At 39.6% G+C, this 23157-nt stretch overlaps 2 protein-coding genes across 12 annotated transcripts in view; one reads left to right on the plus strand and one right to left on the minus strand.

Moving 5' to 3' along the window:
- Positions 1-4360, plus strand: part of LOC127531894 (NLR family CARD domain-containing protein 3-like) — a 27398-nt gene extending 23038 nt beyond the window's left edge. The window contains exon 7 of the mRNA XM_051942197.1: positions 4356-4360. Coding sequence (XP_051798157.1) covers positions 4356-4360 — 5 coding nt within the window. The remainder of the gene's footprint in view (positions 1-4355) is intronic.
- Positions 3523-23157, minus strand: part of LOC127531999 (zinc finger protein OZF-like) — a 79437-nt gene continuing 59802 nt past the window's right edge. For 3 of the 11 annotated variants that reach the window (XM_051942919.1, XM_051942917.1, XM_051942915.1), the window contains exons 2-4: positions 17819-17920; positions 7633-8999; positions 3523-6700 (exon numbers count right to left, since the gene is read on the minus strand). In XM_051942919.1, coding sequence (XP_051798879.1) covers positions 6556-6700; positions 7633-8999; positions 17819-17836 — 1530 coding nt within the window. In that variant the 5' untranslated portion in view covers positions 17837-17920 and the 3' untranslated portion in view covers positions 3523-6555. Of the gene's footprint in view, positions 6701-7632; positions 9000-17818; positions 17921-18334; positions 18528-18717; positions 18862-23157 lie in introns of those variants that run through there. The other 8 variants (XM_051942923.1, XM_051942922.1, XM_051942916.1 and 5 more) reach the window with 6 other exon arrangements.

Raw genomic sequence — 23157 nt, forward strand, 5'->3', positions numbered from 1 at the left:
GCAATTTTAATTGAAGGAATAAAGGATTGGTTGGATCTCTGTAACGTTTTCTACTGATTATTCTTATGGCTCTTTTCTGTAATATGAAAACTGACTGAGTATATGTTTTGCAGGCGTTTCCCCATACTTCAATGCAGTAGGTCAGATGTGGAACAATCATGGTGTTGTATAAAATGTACAATGCTTTGTTAACCAGTGAATCCTTTACTTTGTGTAACATAGCTATTGTTTTCTATATTTTTGCCTTTGTATACTGGATATGTGATTTCCAACACAAATTATCATCCAAAATAATACTTGGTTTCCCTTACCCTTTTGATTTCAATACCATCTACAGTAATTGAAGCACCAGTGTCTCTCCCTCTGTTACTAAATATCATGAAGTTTTTTTTTCAAGATTCAATGATAATTTATTTACATCAAACCATGTTTTTATTCTTTTAAATTCTTGTTTCACCACATTTAACACCTGTGCTAAATCTTCCCCAAAATAAAATAATGTTGTATCGTCTGCAAACAGAATACATTTGAGAAATTTGGAAACATAAACACAATCATTGATGTACAAAGAAAAGAGTTTTGGCCCAAGGACCAATCCCTGAGGTACTCCACATGTAATATAATGCAATTTGGATTTAGAATTATATATCTGCACAAATTACTACTTTCTACTGTCTAAGTAACTAGAAATCCATTTCTGTGTCACCCCTCTAATACCGTATTTGCTCAGTTTTTTTTAAGAAGTATGGTGGGATCAGTGGTATCAAAAGCCTTTTTGAGGTCAACAAAAACACTTACAAAAATTGTTTCTTATCTATTGCAGTGGATATTTCTTCAGTTAATTCCATAAGTGCCAGTAACGTGGAGTGATTGGTTCTAAATCCATACTGACTATTGCTCAAAATATTGTATCTGTCTATGAATTTGTCTAACCTGATTACAAACAATTTCTCTAGTATTTTTGAAAATTGTGGAAGTAAGGACACCGGTCTGTAGTTAGAAAAAAAACATGTTTATCTCCATTTTTATAAAGTGGAACTACTTTGGCTATTTTCATATTATCAGGAAATACACCTTTTGAAAATGACAAATTGCAAATATATGTAAATGGTTCAATAACTAGATCAATTATATTTTTTACTACTATCATACCTATTCCGACACAGTCGGTGGATCCTTTACCTGCACAACTTTTTACAATATTCAGTATTTCTTCTTTTCCTACCTTACCAAGAAAAATACCATTCACATTATCCATAGTTATGTTTTTATCGGCATTGTCTTTTATAGTAGATATGTTTGCTGCAAGTCTAGGGCCTACGTTTACAAAGAAATCATTAAACTCATTTGCTATTTCAGTTTTATCATCAATATCATAGTTATTTTTCACAAAATAATTTTTACTTTGTCATTTTTTATGACACTATTTATTATTCCCCAAGTAGCTTTCATATTGTTTGTTTTTATTTAGTAAGTCACCATAGTAGTCCTTTTTATGTCTTCTTATTATCCATACTAATTTATTTTTATATTTCTTATACCCATCTTCTGCTTCTTTTGACCTTAATTTTAAAAACATCTATATAAATATTTTTTCTTCTTGCAGGCATTTCGTAGTCCTTTAGTCATCCATGGTTTGTCAATAGCATTTTTCTTGGTAATACTCCTGAGTCCACAGTGTTTTTCATACGAATCTGTCAGTATCATCATAAAAGAATCATAAGCTACATTTACATCATGAACATACACTCCATCCCATTTCTGTTTTTAAGATCATATTTCAGTGCCTCCAAGGCTTCTTTAGATCTGTTTCTTATTCATTTTTCTGAGTTGATTTCCTTTCTATTATATTGACAATTTTTATAAACTGTAAAAACTGGTAAATGATCACTTACATCACTTATCAAAATCCCACTCAACTTTTCCATCAACTGCATTTGTGAAAAATATTATCAATAACAGTAGCACTTTTCAATGTTATTCTTGATGGTTTGGATATCATAGGAAATAGATTCAGGCTATACATTGAATTTATGAAATCACTTGTTGAGTTCAGTGAACTCGACTTTTCCAGATCAATGTTTACATCTCCACATAAAAACACAGTCTTGTTTTGGATCCTGTCAAACAGTTCCATTATTCTATCTGTGAATGTCTCTACACAGGTACCTGGTGATCTATAAACACAACTAATTATAACATTTCTAGATTTTTCATTAATAATTTCCACTGTGATCATTTCCATAATACCATCAACAACAGTTGTCATATTATCAACGACATTACATTTCAAACTAGAGGTGATATACAAAGCTACACCTCCACCTTTTTTTATCCTTCTATTCACATAATACAACTCATAGCCATCTATCTGATATTCCTCCATTTCCCCATCATTCAACCATGTTTCTGACACTGCAATTATACTAAAAGTATTTCTAAATTGCTTTAAGTATTCTTTAATTTTTGCCAAGTTACATTTTAAACTTCTGCTGTTGAAATGGATGAGAGACAGTGCTCCATTCATCATTACTTTATCATTAAATTGCTCCTCCGTGTAATATTCACATTTGTCGTAAACAGAAATTGGACCATTTCTGTATATGCCCTCATCTACCTTGTATATTTTACTGTCTAAATCTGCATCTAAGTTTGTGTAAAACATCCATGTTCAAGCATATTTTCTGTATCCACTCTTCAATGCATTACCGTTAAGCCTATATCAAATACTTTCAATCAACAGGGTTTCATTTTCCTCTTCTGAATTTTTCTAGCTCCTTGAGGTCTCTTATCATCATAGCCTGTGACTCTTCTTGTTCTCTAATCCATACATTGCCATTTTTAGTCCAAGTTGCTGTGATTTTTTCTGTTTTCTTTGCATCTCCGCCTCTCATGCAATGTCCCCATTTTTCTTTGTCAAGTGTTCATTTAAGTACACGAGTGCCTTTCAGTTTCTTTGCTTGCATTAACAGGTCATTCCTCTGCTTTCTACTGATGAATCTAATGATAGCTGGTTTTGCCTTCTCTGTCTTTCTTGGTAATGTGTGACAAACAGAAATATCATCACTTTGGATGTTTATGTTCTTACTGTGCAGAAAGCTCACCACTTTGTTGCTCTAGTGTCAGCAGTTCTTCTCGTGGTGCATCTTCTGTTGTCTCCAAGTTTGCAGTAGCTCGAGCACAGGTTAGATGTCGAGTTTCCAGACCTGTCAATACTAAATTGTCTCTTTTTGTGTATTGCTCCAGTTCGTCCACCCTCTGTTCCAGCACAGTTATCTTTCTGTCTTTCTCTGTTAGCATGGCTTTCAGCGTTTTTACTTCCTCCACTTGTCCAATTAGTCGTTCCTGGTGCGATGTTAGCTTTGTCAGCTCACCAGACAAAGTTTAGAGGTCTGTTAATCTATTCCAGGTGTGTAATTTACAGTGTTTATGGTAGAATGTGGCCGTTTTAATGGCAGATCACATGGAAGTAACATGAGCCAGTTTGAAATAGTGAGTTATGCATAAGAACAACATAAAGAAGAAATTCAAAGTTTTTAATCAGTAAATATGTTAGATTATATTTTTAATCTATTTTGTGTACTTGTTGATGGAAAACGTTTCATAAAAGAAACCTTAATAATGTTGCCTTTTAATGTTTTAACCCTCCTGTTGTCCTCATTTACAGGCACCAAAAAACATCGTTTCCTTGGATAAAAAAAAAAAAAATTAGCACAAAAATTCCCCAAATTTCAGAAATAATTCAAAACCTTCAGGAAGAAAATTCCACTAATTTCTTAAAAGTTTTCTTTTCAAAAAAAAATCCCCCAAATTTGGCAAGAAATTTGTTGTAAATATTTTCCAAAATGAGTAAAAATCTTCCAAAAAAACCCTAAAACTATCTAAAGTGATTACATACATTTCAGTAAAACTTCTATTTTCTTTAAGAACATTCACATAAAAATCAACCAAAATCCAGTGAATTTCACTGGATTTTGGTTGATTTTTTTGTGAATGTTCTTTAGAAATATTTTTAACTTTTCTTTATTTCCACCTAAAAATGTTCAAAGATTTCCCCAAAATGTTGAAAACGTGGACATCGGAAGTTTCATTGTGAAAATATATATTTTTCCCCACATTTTCAAATTTTAAAACGAGTCAATTTTGACCCGCAGGACAGGGTTAATTAGTCATGTGAGAAGTTGAGTGCAAGTTTTCTAATTCTCCAGGATTAAGGACTGTGTAGACACCTGTAGGGGGCAGTAACCAGCACCTACTATGATGTTCTCCACTAGCTTGAAGCAGAGGGATCCCTCAGCATGGCCAGATGAACACACCTATTGTGTTTCCACTCCGTGTTCCTGCCACGCCTGCAGGATGACCTTCAGACTTGTGGCAGTGGTTGGACAATCATCCAATCAGAACGCAGAGCCACATGACACCCAACCAGTTGTGGGTGCTGGGTCATACACATCAATTCCTGGAGCAGAAAACACAGAGCTACATGCAAATACAATGTGATTTGAAGCAAAACATTGATTCTTGCGTTTTAACAATATTAGAGGGCAAGAAAAGTGAACAGAGTCACAAGTCCCTCACTGGAAGACAATTTCTGACAAGAAAAACCTCCAGGAAGAAGTCAAAGGTTGCTTTTCCTCACATTAAGAGTCTTCCTTACTGGAGCCGCTGAGAACTTGGACATTGCTGCGTAATTTCTACAGAGAAACTGTTCCAAACAAGAACATGAGTGTTGTTTTCAGAGCAGTTGTGGCCTGTGTTAGGACCATCTGAAAGACAACGTCACAACTGCAACAATGGAGCACTGATGCTGGAATCAGAGATTGAGGTTTTTCAACTTTGGAACTCCGTTTCAAATCATTGACGATCTCCCAAAAAAATTTTTTTTTTAAATCATAAACTATGGATATTTCTAATGGCATCTATGAAATATTAGTTCAGTATGACAGATACTTTCTTAGAGGTTTTTCAGTGGACTGCAGACCCAGGACTGTAGACCCAGTTTCACTTGTTTTGATTTTCTCACATTGAAATTTGAGGCTGTTTGAAGATGAATATCTCAAGAACAATTCGAGATAAAAGCCTGAAACCTTCACTTGTTTGTCTTGCTAACATCAGCAGATCAGATTGCTGTTAAATACAGCAGTGGAAAAAAGTTTCTGGACATCCCATACATTTGTGAAATACTGCATTAAGAATCACTTTGAGGTCTTCAAGAGTCATTTATTTTAGTAAAATCATAAAACTAAACACATCCTAAAAAAGACATTAAAAACTGAAAATTGACTGGTTCCATAAAATGAGAAATTTGGTAGAATTTAGTTTTGTTAGTTACCTCCGCCAAGGAGGTTATGTGACACCCAGCGTCTGTCTGTCTGTCTGTCTGTTAGCAAGATAACTCAAAAACGCCTGGGCAGATTCACATGAAATTTTGAGGGGATGTAGACTATGGTAAGAGGAAGAGCTGGTTTAATTTTGGTGGCAATCCGGAAAGGATCCTGGATCACTTTGAATTTTTTATTGAGTATGTGGTCCAAAATATGACAAAAACATCATAGGTTAGTATGTCGTCCAACAAATTGGAGCAAGGTGTCCAGATAACTCAACTGGTTTAGAAGGTTATTTGTAAACAGAACCATGTCAGAGATGCAGGTTCAATTCCAGCTCATGATCCTTTACTGCATGGGTTTCCTGTTTTCCTCTCTATCCTTGGCGGAGGTCTGCACTGAGTGCTTTTCTAGTTTTTCTTGTAAACAACAAACCAAAAAAATATCATTTGTATTTGTGTCTGTCTGATGCAGCCACACCCTTAGAAACACACAAAAAAAAGACTTTTCAACAAATATTTCATGATAATATTTAAGATTGTGTAAAAATTTTCAGGGTGTCTAAAAACTTTTTTCCCCTCACTGTATCTGTCAAAGCACGAAAATGTGCCGTTACAAAAATGCCACCATCTCCAGACACATATGTGGTCATGGTTCCATGATGCCAATGTCATGGTAATGACTGGATGCAGCTAATTTACAAAGAAATGATTCTAAACTGCATGTCAGCTTTCAAAGATTGGACTTTTTATAGAACACTTCATGTTTTTATATTTCAACTCACACATAATCAGAGATTAGTTGATCTACTTGCTACAGACAGACATGAATCCTAAGGCCAGTAATCTCCTAAATTAATTATGATCAATCATCAGAGAATCACTGAACCAGCTCTGCATCTAACGGGTTCCTGCAGCCCAGAGGGATCTGAGGAACGATTAAGCTGGTAATCGAGGAAATTTGCCCTGCTGCTCACTGCCTCCATCCAGACGTCTATCCCTCTACCACTGATAATTCATTTAACTGAGTAACCACTTTGAATGGTTTAATTAACAGTCATGTCTGTTAACGACAGCTTTCCTCTTAATGGATTTTGCAACAAAGCAACGAAGACACCAAACAAAAAATTAGACCTGAATTCTGTGAAGCCGGATCTCAAGGACTTTAAGTTTGTGGAGGACTTCATGAACTTTTACTGAACCCTGCATGGAGAAATCTTCTTGGCAGAGGTTCAGTCTGTGTCCAGTGTGCATACGCTGGTGTCGTTGTCGGGTTCCTTGTTGATTGGACGTCGGTCCAGACTGGTCAAAGCAGCACTGTTCAGCATTGGCAGAGCGCTGACAAGTCTGAGAGTTTTGTCCATCTGTTCTGTTCTGCTTGGAAAACAAACACAAACACAGAGAACGTCAGTGTTTCCTGCAGCATTGAAGAACCGCTAACCTTGCCAGCAAGTTGATTTCTCGCGATATTTGTGAGTTCACAAATCTCTCAAGAAACCATCTTGCTCCGCTCCCGCATTCACTGTTTGTACAGAACCAAGTTAGTTTGGGCCAATCACGCAGCAGTATTCGTGTGTGGGGCGGGATATCTGGGTGTGAAGACGACACCAAGCGCCAGTAGATGAAAACAAACATGGCAACGGAGGACAACGATCGTGTAGATGCTGCTATTGAGTCAGTTTTAGCTGAATCTCCTATCGCTTCTTTGAAGGAAGAACAACGAGAGGCGCTTTGCGCATTTCTGGATGGTAAAGATGTTTGTGCTTTTTTACTTACGGGTTTTGGTAAGAGTTTAATCTACCAATTGGCTCCGCTCGTTGTGAAGATCCAACGATTGGCTAAAAACAAACCTGTCAGAGGCGGGACATACTATTGCATTGTCCAATCCGTGCCTCTTTCCTCCGAACGGATTTACATGGAGCGGTCCCAGATTGATATTGTGGAGTACTATCAAATACTACACAATTATTAATCTGGCTATTGCCAGGTTAAAGAACTGATGCCTTGCCCGATAGAGATAGAGAGCACCCCAAATGACATCTGAAGACACTTTTACCTGTTGGAATTTAACATTCAGTTGTCTGATTACGTCAGAATTCCCAATCTAACCTACATCCCCAGATTAACCTGGACCAGATTTCTGTATCAAAACAAATACAGGTTAGACTGAACGATAGCTGATAATGTGTTAACAGAATTCAACTGACCACAGTTGTTCAAAACAGTTTTGAAACAATTTTGCAGCAATATCCAAAATTATCAAATACATAATTGTGTGTACACTGTGACTGAGACCAGTCTTTACATACCCACTGTGACATTGATTGAATGCTTTCTTTCTGGTGTGGATCTGCTGGTGTTGTTTCAGGGAACCCAAAGTTGTAAAAGTCTTCTTACACTCGTCACATCTGTATGGTCTCTCCCCAGTGTGGACACGTTGGTGAACTTTGAGGTATGTAATGTAGCTGTAGGACTTCCCACACTGGTGACAAAGGTATGGTTTAACCCCAGTGTGGGTCACTTCATGAGCTTTTAACTTTGAGTACCGTACAAATGGTTTGCCACAGTAATCACATCGGTACACATTATGTCCAGTGTGGATGCGTTGGTGACATTTTAAGCTCTGTTGGTCGTTGAAAGTTTTTTCACAGGAGTCACAGTGGTACCGCTTTCTACCAGAATGGGGGCATTGATGGATCAACAACTGTTCATGTTGAGTAAAGGTTTTCACACACTGATCACAGTTGAATGGTTTAACTCCACTGTGAATGAGTTGATGTCTTGTTAGATTACTCTTCTGAGTAAAAGCCTTTCCACACTGATCACAGTTGAATGGTTTAACTCCACTGTGAATGAGTTGATGATTTACTAGATGACTCTTCAGAGTAAAAGCCATTCCACACCGATCACAGTTGAATGGTTTAACTCCACTGTGCATTTGTTGATGACTTGCTAAGTTACTCTTCTTAGTAAAAGCCTTTCCACACTGATCACAGCTGAATGGTTTAACTCCACTGTGAATGAGTTGATGACATGTTAGATCACTCTTCAGAGTAAAAGTCTTTCCACACTGATCACAGCTGAATGGTTTATCTCCACTGTGAAAGAGTTTATGTCTTTTTAACATACTCTTCTGAGTAAAAGCCTTTCCACACTGATCACAGTTGAATGGTTTAACTCCACTGTGAATGAGTTGATGTCTTTGTAACAGAGTCTTGGTAGTAAAAGCCTTTCCACACTGATCACAGTTGAATGGTTTAACTCCACTGTGCATTCGTTGATGACTTGCCAGATTACTCTTCTTCGTAAAAGCCTTTCCACACTGATCACAGCTGAATGGTTTCACTCCACTGTGAATGAGTTGATGACTAGTTAGATCACTCTTCTGAGTAAAAGCCTTTCCACACTGATCACAGCTGAATGGTTTAACTCCACTGTGAATGAGTTGATGTCTTTTTAACAGACTCTTCTGAGTAAAAGGCTTTCCACACTGATCACAGCTGAATGGTTTGTCCACAGTGCGAATATGTTTGTGAATTCTTAGCTTTGTTGCTGTGATAAAAGTCTTGCCACATTGCTCACAACTCAGTGATTCATCTCTTTTTGCTGTTGTTGCTGAACCATCCATATCCTCCTCAGAGGTCCGACATCTCACTCCATTGCTGTGTTTACATTTCTGTAGCAAAAGACAAAGATAAAAACAGAGGCAGTGATGGAAGAGCAATCATGAAAAAATTGAACCTCAAAGTCTCAATTCCATGTAGTTGGACATGAGGCTGAAACAAGATCAAGAATCTGCAGACATGCTAGCAGCTTTGTCATTAGAAACCTAGAAATGTGTCAACAGCACACTCACAATGTCAACAAAACTATTTTCACAGGCCGATAGTTTTCAGCTTTCTGCACGGGAGTTTTAGAATATTGGGTCGTAAAATCTGTCGATCACCGTGAAAAGCAAAGCAGAGCTGAGACTGATGGGATTTTACCACCAGGATCCCTTGATCCCCAGACTTTCCGTTAAGTTACATTACTGGAGAAATGTACAACATGAAAAGCATACAACATCAATGTCCAGATTTAGGTCTTAATGGCAGCAGGGTCAATTCAGACCACCAACACTTTCTAGTTTCTCCTAGGGGATCAGAAAAGATCTTTAATTCTGCCACTGAATTCTGGATTTGACCCCAACGACCCGGGCAATTTGTTGTGCAGCAGTTACACAAGTCAAGTCACAGTTACACCATCAAACAACAAAAGCAACAAAACAGTAAAACAGTTAAAGGAATAGCAACTATTAAAGGAAATGTTTTAAAAATGTAAAAAACACAGTAAAACAATACAAGCAAAATAAAAGCCATTTAAAGAAAAATCAAACAAAACATAAGACAGACAGGGACATCGGCAGCAATCTAATTTAGTCAGACGTAGTAAAAGTTTTCAATTAACAGCCACCAATGTAATCAGGTTGAGGACTTTTCTTTGGTCTGCACTGTTTGAGACATCAGATTACATTGCCCACATCAAGAAAGGGATTCTGGGACGGTCACGTGATGTCACCGAGCAGGATGGTCGCCTAGTTGGAGACGTCCCGATTAACCCACCGATTTACCCCAAATTCGCTAGTTGAATCTGACAGGTCGTACTCTAAGCTTTGTGAAGCGATAGTTTAACAGTTAAACTACGTTGGGCGCTCTGGTAATTCGTGTCTTATGGAAACTAGAGCAACAAAACATGGCGCTAATATCCCGCTAGCTAGCGGGGCTAGCGCTAAGCTAGCGGACGACGCGGGCACCACGACGGGAACCGGTAAAGGAGAGTTCAATGGCGGAGGCGTCTTGGCTGCTATGCAACAGTCCCTGGAGAAAGCTACAGAAGAGATGGGACAAGTCGGGAAACTCTTGGTGGCTTTGCAGGCAGACATGACGGATATTAAGGAGGCCAGTGCCGGTCTGAGAACAGATGTCAACGCAATATTAACCCGGTTGGATGAAGCAGAAAGCCGCATCTCTGTGTTAGAGGATGAGAACCACCAGCTCCGCCAAACAGCGGATAAAAGTGCTAAAAAGTGTGAGGAATTACACCGGGCCGTTGAAGACGCTGCCAACAGAGACAGACGCCAAAATCTGCGGTTCGTCGGTCTGAAAGAAAAGATTGAAGGTAGAAACCCGGCAGACTGTGTGAAGAAAATAATCTCCGAGGCCCTGGGGATTGATTTGGACGGATCACAGCTGCAGCGAGTGCACCGTGCCCCAGTACCAATGCCCGAAGAAGGCCGGCCACCCAGACCCATTATCATGTGGTTTCTAAGTTTCCTAGAGAGGGAACGAGTATTGTCTGCTGCAAGGGAGAAATACAGGAAAAAGGAGAGTGTAATCTGGGGGGGCTGCAAGCGGTCATTTTTCCCCGACATGACAAAAGAGACGGCGGAGAAGAGGAGAAACTTCACGGATGCCAGAAACCGGCTGCACAATCTGGATGTGCGCTTCACGCTTGCATACCCGGCCGAACTGCGCTTTACATGGAAGGGGAAAAGGATGAAGTTTACCGATCACAGTGAGGCAATGGACTTTATCAACAAGGAGGAGACGGAGCGGCGGAGAACAGCAGAGGACGAAACTTGAACTTTATCCCGGCGGACTGACAGTTTGACCAACACGGTATAAGGATCCGGATTGCTTAGCTCAATATGTACAGGACATGACTTTTAGTTTAATTGCTTTTGCACCTGTTTTCTGAACACGTTCAAGACGCAGTGAGTATGGGACTCCATCCAACTGGTTGGTTTATAGTGACTCAAACTGTGTTATGACCTGAGTGGTCCTCTTTATGTTTGTATTTCATGTCAAAATGACGCGGAGTGTCATAATTTACTTTTTAAGTCTACTTAGAACCAGTAATGGAAATGGACAAGCCCACGCTATCTTTTTCTTTTTTTTTTATTCTTCCCCTTTTTTTTTTTTTTAGAGCTATGCAAATAATATTTTAAATACCGTTGTTTGGTTTGTGCACATGTGCCTACTACTACACAGTATGTGTGTGGCTTATTGTAAAAAGAGACACCTATCAAGTGATTTCTGAGGGGTGGGGCGGGGACTTCTAACGGGGACCATCTAAGTGTGACTCATGGACCGAGTTTGTGGTGGGTCTCTCGACAGTGTGAGAGGAAGGGGGGGCGGGCATGATAAGGGGGCTTTGTTTAACGTTCTGTGTTTTATACAAGGTTCTCTGCGTGTTATTGTTAACTTGGGTTGTGACATGCAGTGGGGGTGGCACCTCCTCCTTTTTCTTTTAAATTCATTTATTTGTTTTTACTCTCTCTTTTCCTCTTCTTTCTTTTCATTCTTCACCATCCTCTATGCAAGTTGTCATTTTTGCACGGTCCATATATGAGGTATCTAATAAATTATGGCTAATTGTGTGAGGATAGTATCCTGGAATGTAAACGGGCTACAAAATCCAGTGAAAAGAAGGAAATGTTTATCACACCTTAAGTCCCAACAAACTCATATAGCTTTTTTACAGGAGACCCACTTGACTGATTCGGAGGCTGTTAAATTGAAAAGAGAATGGGTCGGTCAGATTTATCACAGTTCATATACGAGTAAAAAGCATGGTGTGGTTATTCTAGTTCACAAGAAGTTAAACTTTCTCATTTTAAAAGAACATAAGGATAAAGAAGGAAGAATGATATTTGTGGAAGCTAAAATTGACGGGAAAAAAGTTAATTTATGTAACATTTATGCACCGAATATCGGAGATCCGGGTTTTTTTCATGGAATAAATAATTTGATAGGGGGCATACCTGATGGGCACACAATTTTAGCGGGGGATTTCAATCAAGTGTTGGATGGGACCCTGGATAAAACCACCTTCTCTAATAATGTACCGAAAGACAGGATGGCAATTAAACTCTTGATGAAGGACTTGGGATTGATTGATATATGGAGGCTTGTCAACCCAAGACAGAAAGAATATACATTCTATTCCCATAATCACAAATCTCACTCTAGGATAGACTATTTTTTGATTGGCAAAGATCTAGTAGAGAGCATCTCAGACTGCGCAATAGGACCCATAGCACTGACTGATCATGCTGCAGTTCAGCTAGATTTAGTAATTAAATCAGACGGGGCGAGGAAAAATAGATGGAGGCTAAATGTATCGCTACTACAGGATCCAGAATTTAATAGTTTATTAGAAAAAGAACTTGATGATTTCTTTCTGGTGAATACAGGGTCCGTAGATAAGTTTGGAACTGTCTGGGAGGCCTCTAAGGCATACATAAGGGGGAAAGTTATTGCCTATTCAAGCAAAAGAAAAAGAGAGGGAATACAGCGATTAAAAGATCTTGAAACCCAGCTTAAAGAATTAGAGAAATCACTGTCTGAGAAACACTCTGATGCGTTGTTGAAAAAGGTATGTGACTTGAAATTTCAAATAAATGAATTATACAACAAAAAAGCTGAATATGCCCTTGTCGGACTCATCACAGGAGAAGATGAAACAGCCTACAGAGGGGAGGTCCTGAAGTTGGCAGCTTGGTGTTCAGAAAACAACCTGGCTCTGAACACCAAGAAAACAAAGGAGATCATTGTCAACTTTAGGAAGCTTGGCACCGACCTAGCTCCCCTCTACATCAACGGTGAGTGTGTGGAGAGGGTCCACAGCTTCCGGTTCCTGGGCGTCCTCATCTCCTCTGACATCTCCTGGACGGACAACACCACGGCGATCATTAAGAAGGCACAGCAGCGGCTACACCTCCTGAGGGTTCTCAAGAAACACAACTTAGACCCCACCCTGCTGACGACCTTCTATCGCTCGTCCATTGAGAGCCTGCTGACTTACTGCATCACAGTGTGGTACGGCAGCTGCACCATGGCAGACAGGAAGGGGCTTCAGAGGGTTGTTAAGACAGCACAGAAAATCATCGGCTGCCCCCTCCCCTCCCTGATGGACATTTACACCTCCCGCTGCATTAAAAGGGCAGAAAACATCATCAAGGACAACTTCCACCCTGGTTCCGACCTGTTTGTCCCGTTGCCCTCAGGAAGGCGCTACAGGTGCATCAGAACCAAAACAAACAGACTCAAAAACAGTTTCTTTCCAAAAGCCATCACCACTCTGAATTCAAACATGCACTGACATTCCAACCCCCCCCCCCTCAGACTACCTCAAAACCGTCTACTGTGAAATACAGACTATTCTAATGTGCAATATCACACTGACCATGCACTTTTATTCTTGCACTGATGGAGATGCTCTAAATCTCATTGTACTTGTGTATAGTGACAATAAAAGGCATTCTATTCTATTCTATATTCTAGGCTGAAAAGTAATTTTTATGAGAGTGGAGAAAAATCAGGGAAACTATTGGCTAGACAATTACAACAAAAGGAGACCAGTTATGCCATACTAGCTGTTAAAAATGAGAAGGGTGAATTGGTGACACAAACAGGGGATATTAATAAAGTATTTGCAAATTTTTATGAGCAACTCTATAAATCAGAGATTAATCCGGATGTGGGTAACTACGAGACCTTTTTCTCAAAAATCAATTTGTCAGAAATGTCAGGGGATCAGAAGGACTTTTTAGACAGCCCAGTAAGTGTGGAGGAGGTGAAAAAAGCCATTTCATCAATGAGGGCTGGAAAGTCACCTGGTCTAGATGGTTTTCCCTCAGAATATTATAAAAAGTATGCTGATAAATTGGCTCCTATCCTAAAAACAGTGTATGACGAATCATTTTTATTGGGAAAACTACCAGGAACATTTAATGAAGCACTGATCTCCTTAATCGTTAAAAAAGATAAAGATCCCACTGACCCAGGAAGCTTTAGACCTATCAGTCTGATCAATGTGGATTGTAAAATCCTGACAAAGATTCTCGCTATGAGGCCAGAGAGTGTTTTACCACACTTAATACACCCTGATCAGGTGGGATTTATTAAAGACTGATAAAACATCTGCAGCATCTTACTGCAGATGTCTAGTGATCGAAGTCTTCTGAGGCAATAAAGTCGGCTCTGGCCCTTTTTGTAGATGAAGTCTAAGTTTGTAGACCAGTCCAACTTGTCAAGGTGGACACCTAAATATTTATATGATGTCACCATCTCGATGTCCGTGCCACAAGTGTTCAATGGATGAAGAGGGGTTTTGGATCTGCGGAAATCTATGATTATTTCCTTTGTCTATGAGGCGTTGAATAGCAGGCAGATTTGTGACTCCAGTCACTGAAGGCACTTATCAGATCTCTGTATTCAGCTTCATGTCCATTTCTGATACATGCCACGATAGCAGTGTCATCAGAGTATTTCTGAATGTGGCAGAACTCAGTGCTGTATTTGAAGTCAGATGTATACAGAGTGAACAGGAATGAAGCCAGGACTGTTCCTTGTGGAGCCCCAGTACTACTCATTAATGTCCCAGAAACACAGTTCCCCAGCCTGACAAACTGTGGCCTTCCTGTCAGGTAATCTGTGATCCATGAAACACAGGAAGGATCCACTCCCATCTCTGTGAGCTTGTCTTTGAGGATGGTGGGTTGGATGGAGTTGAATGTTTGAGAAATCAAAGAACGTGATTCTCACATAAACTCCAGGTTCCTCCAGATGAGACAGGGCACGGTGAAGCATGAAGAGGATGGCATCATCCACTCCAATGTGTTCTTTGTATGTAAACTGCAAGGAATCAAGTTTGTCTTTGACCTCAAGCCTCAGTAGACGTAAAACCGGCCGCTCCAGAGTTTTCATGATGTGTGAGGTCAGAGCAATAGGTTTGTAGTCATTTAGTTCATTTGATTTTTGGTACTGGTACAATACAGGATGTTTTCCACAGAGCAGGCACCCGCCCCAGCTGTAGACTCAGGTTGAAGATCCTGTGGAGAGGTTGACACAGTTGTGCAGCAGTCTTTAAGCAGTCTTGGACATTCACCATCTGGGCCAGCTGCCTTCCCAGAGCAAAGTATCTGAAGCTCCAACATCACCCCTGTCTCTGTGAAAGAGACGGATACAGGTGCTGGAACGGAAGTGGCTGCAGCTGTGGAGACATGTGTAGGAGACGGAGGAGGAGAAAGAGGAGCTTTGGTGGGGATTTCCATATGTTGAGGAGAATGTGTGCCGCCCCAGACTGAACTGAGGTTGTTCATTTTGAGCTGACACTCAAGTTTGTCTTTGTATTGTCTTTTGTGGGTCCTGATCTCCTACTTTATTTCCTTCTGTCGGTTATACAGATTTAGTGTATTTCCTTCTCTGAAGAAAGTTTTCTTTCTGTACAGTAGGTCTTTAAGCTTCTTAGAAAGCCATGGCTTAGTGTTTGGATATAGTTTAACAGTTTTTTCAGGAATAACACTGGTTTCACAGTCTGTGACCCAGCTGCTCACAACATCAGTCGGTTCATCAATATCAGCTGAGGACTCCTTAAACACGTCCCAGTCAGTAACCTCCAGACATCCCTGCAGAGTGTGACAAACTTTCACTCTGATGTTCTGCACTTTGCCTTGCTTCAGTACAGTGGTAGACAGGGATAAGGAGGATGCAGTTGTGGTCAGAGGAACCCAGAGGAGGGAGGGGGATGGACTTAGAAGCACCTTTCACATTGTTGTAACAGATCAAAGATTTTTTCTCATCTAATGGGGCATGTGATGTACTGATGGAAGTCTCTCCGTGTGTGTTTTAGTGTGCAGTGGTCTCTGGATGACCTGATGGATAAGCCCACAGGCATTTATTTCACTGGCCTTTGGACGGATATAGACAAGTTTCACAAATATCTGGAGAAATTTCTGAGGCAGATATGGAGGGCACAGTGAAACAGAAAGCAGTTCTCAGTCAGTCGTGCACAGTTTCTCCAGGACAGTGGGAGATTTGCACCAGCGCTGTCCTTGTCCATTTGGAAGACCCACTTGAGCCCAAGCTTTCATTTGCTGGCTGATGTTGCTTCAATATTTCCGCATAATGTTCTATCCTCTTTATGCCATCTATTTTGTGAAGTGCACCAGTCCCTCCTGCAGCAAAAACACTCCCACAACATGGTGCTGCCACCCCCATGCTTCACAGTTGGGATGGTGTACTCAGGCCATCCTCAGCCAGCATCTTCACAAGGTCGTTTGCTTTTGTTCTGGGGTTGATGAGCACATTTCCCTCCAAAACAATCCTAACCTTAACCAATCTCCATCTTGAGCAGTAGGATGGCTTGACATTCCCATGGTGTTGATCTGTGCATGTAATTGTTTGGACAGATAAACGTCAAACCACAGCAATCTGGAAATTGCACCCAAGGATGAACCACACCTGTGGAGGCCCACAAATGTCTTCCTGATGTCTTGGCTGATTTCTTTAGATTTTCTAATGTCGTCACACAAGGAAGCAGTGTGTTTGAGGTGTGCCTGAAAATACATCTTAATCTATCAAAAGCTTTCAAAGTCAGGACATCATTATCTTGAAGGCATAGCAATCTTAGTGTATGCAAACTTCTGATTGTGAAGAAAGTAATAAAAATTCTCTAAAAAAATCTCTCTTTCATTATTCAGGGATGGGATCAGCAAGTTCTGATTCCAGCGGAAAGTTGTTGACGGGGGTGGGGGATATGTGTGCGGCAGTGACTTCCAATTGCTGGGCCGTTTACAAGCTATCGTTAACGTTGTTACCATCTCGCGGGAGTATCAGCGACAAAAAAGTGTTCAAACGTCGAATGAAATCGGCGGAAATCGGCGGATCCATGGAAAATTCCCATCCCTGGACTCCACACTTCATGGTGATTCGATTACAGTACTGTACATGACTGCTCTCACTGAGTGGCAGCTAGCATTCAGCGCGGTGGATATTAGCAGCCGTTCGATATTACGACTTGCCGACCATAAACATACCTCACCCCCCAAAAAAATTTTCTCCTTGAATTTAGACGATTCACAAGAATGACCCTGGCAATGATAAAATCCGCAGAATTCCGCGGATCCGCGGAAAATTCTCATCCCTTATTATTCTGGCATTTAAAGATAATTTTGGTCATCGAAACTGACATAAAACAGGAGAAGCATTGCCAGATTTAATGTCAGATCGTGTAAATTAAAAAAAAAAAGGGTTATGTGTCGTTTATACAGTGTAAGTAAACTTCTGGGTTCAACTGTCTGAATTTCTTGAGAAGGAAAAGGCTGGTAAACTCACAATGCTCAAAAGTATTATTCTCTACCAAAGAAAATGCTGCTCTTTACCTTCCTGAACAACTTGCTTGAAAAACAAGACTTTTCTTCCGTTACTTATCTTCATCATCATGTAAGACATTTTCAGAAAGTATGATCAGCAGCTAGTTCAGCCTCAAACAAAAAACAAGCAGCTTCCAAGCAGTCCACCATTATATCCTCAGTACAGCTGCTTCTGCAGAGCTACATCTCTCCAGCCAACGTCACCTGGCTTTGGTCGGCCCATCTAACCAACTGGAGCAACTTTAGACATTTTAAACAACAAATGAATGATAATAATGTTACAGTGGTATGTTTCTCACTTTTTGTGAAGAATCCATGTTTCCTCCGTTGTTGAGCTCAGACTAAATGGCTGCCAACATTCCTCTGCTCCTCCGTCAGACTCTCCTCCTCCTGCCAATCACCTGTCACATCAAACACATCTTCATTAGGATACCACTCTATACACAAGTGTCAGAGTGTCCCATATGTTCATCAGCCAACACAGAGGACACATTTCAACTCAATACTTCACTTTTAGCTCTTTTCAGTTTCACCTAAAACTGATACAAATGAACTTAAACTGTTAAAAATAAGGAACATAGACAGAAAACAGACATGGAAAAAGAGAATAAAGAGAAAATAAAGATGCTACTGCAGGTGATTCAAGACAGGACTGCTGGTAGAAAACTGTTCATGCTGTAAGTTAGTGAATGTATTTTACTGCTCAGTGTTCTGTTTAAAGGCAGCTCTCACTCTCTGTTCTTTGCACTCTCTCATAGTGTCAAGTGTCCTCCCACTTTCAATGACAGGTGATTCTCACTGATGATTTTTCTCACAGTTTGTGCAGTTTCCCCACTTGAAAAAGGATGTTTCATCTACCCAGGGTTTGAGCAGGACTCCACTCATCAATCAGACAGTTGCTTTCTTTCTTTTCCCTCTTTTATTTTGCAGTGGTCGCAAATTCATGAGATACAGAGGTGGCAACTTCCATAAGTCCATACGTTTAGTTGATAGATTAAGGTGAAAAACCTTTAAACAGAACACAAAAGGACAACTAGCCTGCAATCTTATTTTCAACTGAACAATGACAAACCACACGGCAATTATTGGTAAACAGACAAAGTTTACTCCGTGGCTAATGCTAATGCTAACACATACTGCAGTGGCACACATCGGCAGCTTAAACAGTCTTTTAGAGTCTCCAGAATTCTGCTCTTACCGACTGCAACCCGGATTTTGGAGATGAAGGCAATCCTGCACAGTTTGCCGCAGATCTTGATGCTTTCCCAACAGAAACTCACGGACACTTTGTTTGAACTCGGTTATTCATTCTCAGTTCCTCCTCAGTGCTGCCTGTGTCCCCTTTAATGCCGCCGGTGGCAAACCTGCAGCCGCAGATTGTTTCCGCCCCAGCTGAGTGTAGGAGCTGTGCGTAAATGCTTCTCCTTTGAGTTTTCAGCTCCTTCCAGTTTGACTTGACACATAGACTGCTTTACACTCTGTGTCACCTGTACCTTCAGAACTCTGAATAAAAGAACAAAAGATTTATTGCAAAGAACAAAAAGGTTTTGCCTCCACAGCAGCTTGTTATTAAAATGATTGTATTTGATGATTGAATGTTCTTATTCATTGTAATACTGTGTGATGTGTGCTAAAAGAGGAACAAGGACACGAACTATCATCAACATTATTTCATCTTACATGTCTAATTTTTAAAAAATATGACATTATCTAAATATGCACTACTGTTCAAAAGTTTGAGGTCACTTAGAAATGTCCTTTTTCTTGAAATCAGTTCTTTTCAATGGAGATAGCATTAAATAAATGATAAATCCAGTCTAGACCTTGTTAATGTGGTAAATGACTATTGTAGCTGGAAATAGCTGATTTTTAATGGAATATCTCCATAGGGGTACAGAGGAACATTTCCAGCAACCATCACTCCTGTGTTCTAATGCTACATTGTGTTAGCTAATGCTGTTGAAAGGCTCATTGATGATTAGAAAACCCTTGTGCAGTTATGTTAGCACATGAATGAAAGTGGGAGCTTTCATGGAGAACATGGAATTGTCTGGATGACCCCAAACTTTTGAACGGTAGTGTACAGAAGGATATGGAAATCATAACGCAGTGTTTGAGCGGTCGTAGGTGAGCTGGTGTGCTAAGGATGAAGAGTGGAAAGGCACTTGGTCCTGATGATATACCTGTGGAGGTATGGAAGTGTCTCGGAGAGGGAGCAGTAGAGTTTGTGACTGGGTTGTTCAACAGGATCTTACATAGTGCGAAGATGCCCGAGGAATGGAGGAGAAATGTGCTGTGTTCCTCTGACGCTCACTTGAACTAAAAGCATTTGAGCTGCACACTACTAAAATATGTATATTTTTGTTTGAGTATATAGTTCTTCTTTATAGTCTGAAATTTGATTAAATGGAATTAAAAATATCAACAAAAAGATCAGATCTTAATCATTTATTGTCTCCATAATGTAAAGTCACTTCTGTTCACCTTTTTGGTTCTGAATCAGAGAAAGCAGCATTTTCTCATCAATTCTGTCTCGTGCTTTAATCATTAATGTTTCAGCTTATCCTTGTTATTGAACTGTTTTCCATCATGATGAACTTTTCTTGCCATAAATCTCCATAACTTTCTGATGGGATTAAGGTGTGAGGACTTGGCAGTCAGTTCATCACATCTCGATCACTCTTTCCAAAGTATTCTGTGCTCTTCTGTGGTTTGTGGTAAATTCATCCTGAAATCCTTCCATTTCTGTCCTCAATATTCTACCAAATATCAAAGATTCCTTTGGAAGCAGATCTTCAAGGATTTTAGAATTGATTTCCAACAATCAGAATGTTAGAAGTTTCCCTGTTGATCATATTTTACTGATAGTTTCTCCCAAATGTTTCAGCTCATTTTTACTGGAATATTCTGAAGTAAAGTTTGTGTTTTCTGGTGAATGGATCAGATCTCACATTTAGTTTCAATCAAACCCTGAGGCTTCTGGAAAATACACACAGCTTTAAAATAATGTTGGATCATCTGCTGACTGTGTCCTTATTAAATGCTTTTAGAGTTCATTATTTTTAACTCTCGTGTCGTTTTAAAGTTTGAAAATGTGGAAAACAATAAATATTTTCACAGTAAAACTTCTGATGTCCACATTTTAACATTTTTGGGACATTTTTGAACATTTTCTGGTGGAAAAAGAAGAAATGTTTCCAAAGAACATTCACATAAAAATCTACCAAAATCCAGTAAATTCTCTGGATTTTGGTTGATTTTTATGTGAATGTTCTTAAAGAAAATATCAGAGGTTTTACTGATGAATAAGGAATCACTTTAGATATTTTTAGAATTTTTATGGAGAATGTTTACTAATTTTTTGAAAATATTTACAAGAATTTTCCTGCCAAATTAGGGGGATTTTGTTTTGTTATTTTAAATAAAACTTTTAAGGAATTATTGGAATTTTCTTCCTGAAGGTTTTTGCACATTTTCATAAATTTGGTGAATTTTTTTGCTGAATTTCTGAATTTTTTTCCCTGTTTTTTGGTGCTGTAAATAAAGCCAACAGGAGGGTTGATATCCAGAGCTAATAATAAACAGCAGAGGACTGATGGGTCTCCTTGGTGTTTGCTCCTGTTAACATCTCATCTTCTAGTAGTTCCACATTGAAGGAATTCTGCTGGACAACATTGAGAGCATATGAATGAATTTTCAATCCAAAATAATGCAGTGAATGTCAAATAAAGTGGTGTTGAAGCTTGTCAGAAGCTTTCAATGAATGTAGAAAGAGTGTAAAAGCAGCATCCTCTACCAAATGAGCACAATCCATCAATCATCATCAAAGTGTCCAAATTCCAGAGAAGACATGAACTGCAGATTGTAAATGAGTCAAAGTATCCATTTAAAATCATTTCTAGACCATGATCACAAAGTCAAATACTAGATTGTTCTTTTGTCCTTTTCTGTCTCATTTTCACAATATTTTGTCTGGTTTTTGTCTCATTTTTTGTCTTTTTTAATCTGACTTTTGTGGTTTTGATCCTGTAGTAAAAAGCGGTCCGGCCCACTTGAGATCAAAATGGGCTAAATGTGGAACCTGAACTAAAATGAGTGTGACTCCCTGATTGAAAGCTTCTTTGAATGCTTCAAACAGTCATTCTCTAATATGAGCCCAGAAAAACGGATCAAAGTTGGCTGTAAGTCCATCTGGAGCCGCTGATTTCCCCAAAGACATTTTCATTCCAGCTCTATCAATCTCTCCAAACACGTGCTTTTAAAGTCAGTCTGAGGAAGAAATGCTTTGACTTTTTAAGAAACAAAAGAAGAGGGGGACTGATTTTGCTCTTCAAGGTAAAATGGGAAAAGTAAGAAGGTACTTCAGTGGTGCAAGAAGAGACTCAATCGTTCTAACCTGACTAAGACTCAGACACTGCAGTCTGAAAAGTGGACTGGCTTTGATTGGGAAGCACAGAGATAGGAACTGTGAGTGAGGTGAACTCGAAACTGTGAGAAATGTTCTTCTTAAGTGTAAGCTCTACTCATGCCAACAGAAGAAACATTAGAGACGAGGAGCAGCCGGAAGAACTGTTTTTAATCTTTGCTTTCTACTTAACATGGAGGAGTGGACAAATATGAAGAAACTTCTGAACTTTCTCATGACCACAGGACTGCATCAGAAAATATGGAGGATTCTCTAAGGACTATGAGTAACATCCAGTAGGTGGCAGCAATACGCCAGTGATGCGTCTTGTCTGCCTAATTCAATGAGGAAGAAGAAAGTAACTCAGTGTTTCTGCCGGAACTTCACAGTGTGACACCCGGCGGATGTAAACAAAGAAGCATGTGCAGAGTTTGCTTCACTGCTGTGTGGACTGAGCTATAAAACGGCTGTATTATAGTATGAATGAGAAATATCAGAGCGTTAAAGTAACGATGTGTTCAGTTGAGTATCTGAGAGAGTTGATCAGCGACAGACTAGCTGCTGCTGCGGGAGAAATATTCTCAGAGTTTGAAAAAACCATCGTCCAGTACCAGGAGGAGATCGATCGTCAGCGCAGACTGCTGGATGTCATCTGGAAACCACACATCCCCTTACAACCCATAGGTGTGTATGTGTTTTGATGGTGAAGAATTCCAGTTATAGCATGTGTAGTGGTTGTGTACTCTCTCTTGCATTGTGTAGGAGCATCCTCCCTATTGGCATCAAATCCGCCGTTTATTTGCAGGAGCTGGTAAAACTAGGGTGACCATATTCTGTTTCTCTGAAAAGAGGACACACTTCCAGCTCCCGTGCGAAAAATTTTCAGGTATTTAACAAAATAAGAAATAATCATCTCTCTTAAGTCTGACACTTACACCGGAAAAGTGAGGTCGAGTACCATTCTTCAAAATAACCTCCCAATTATCAATTATGTAAAAATAGAAATAATGCCTCAAAATATTAAACAAAAAGAAAAAAGAGAGGTAGCCTATTTTTCAATGTTCAGTTAGCCCATTCTTCAAAATAATGTGTCTAATGGCAATGAAAAAAATATAGAATAATGCCTCAAGACAACAGTCCTTTTTTTCCTTCTTTTTCCTTTTCTTATTAGCTATAAGTCCCAGCTTTGCAGACTGTACATTCTGCGTCCCATTTGACACGACCCGGACGAAA

Source organism: Acanthochromis polyacanthus, chromosome 22 (assembly GCF_021347895.1).
Source record: "Acanthochromis polyacanthus isolate Apoly-LR-REF ecotype Palm Island chromosome 22, KAUST_Apoly_ChrSc, whole genome shotgun sequence".
In the NCBI taxonomy this organism is placed as follows: Eukaryota; Metazoa; Chordata; class Actinopteri; family Pomacentridae; genus Acanthochromis; species Acanthochromis polyacanthus.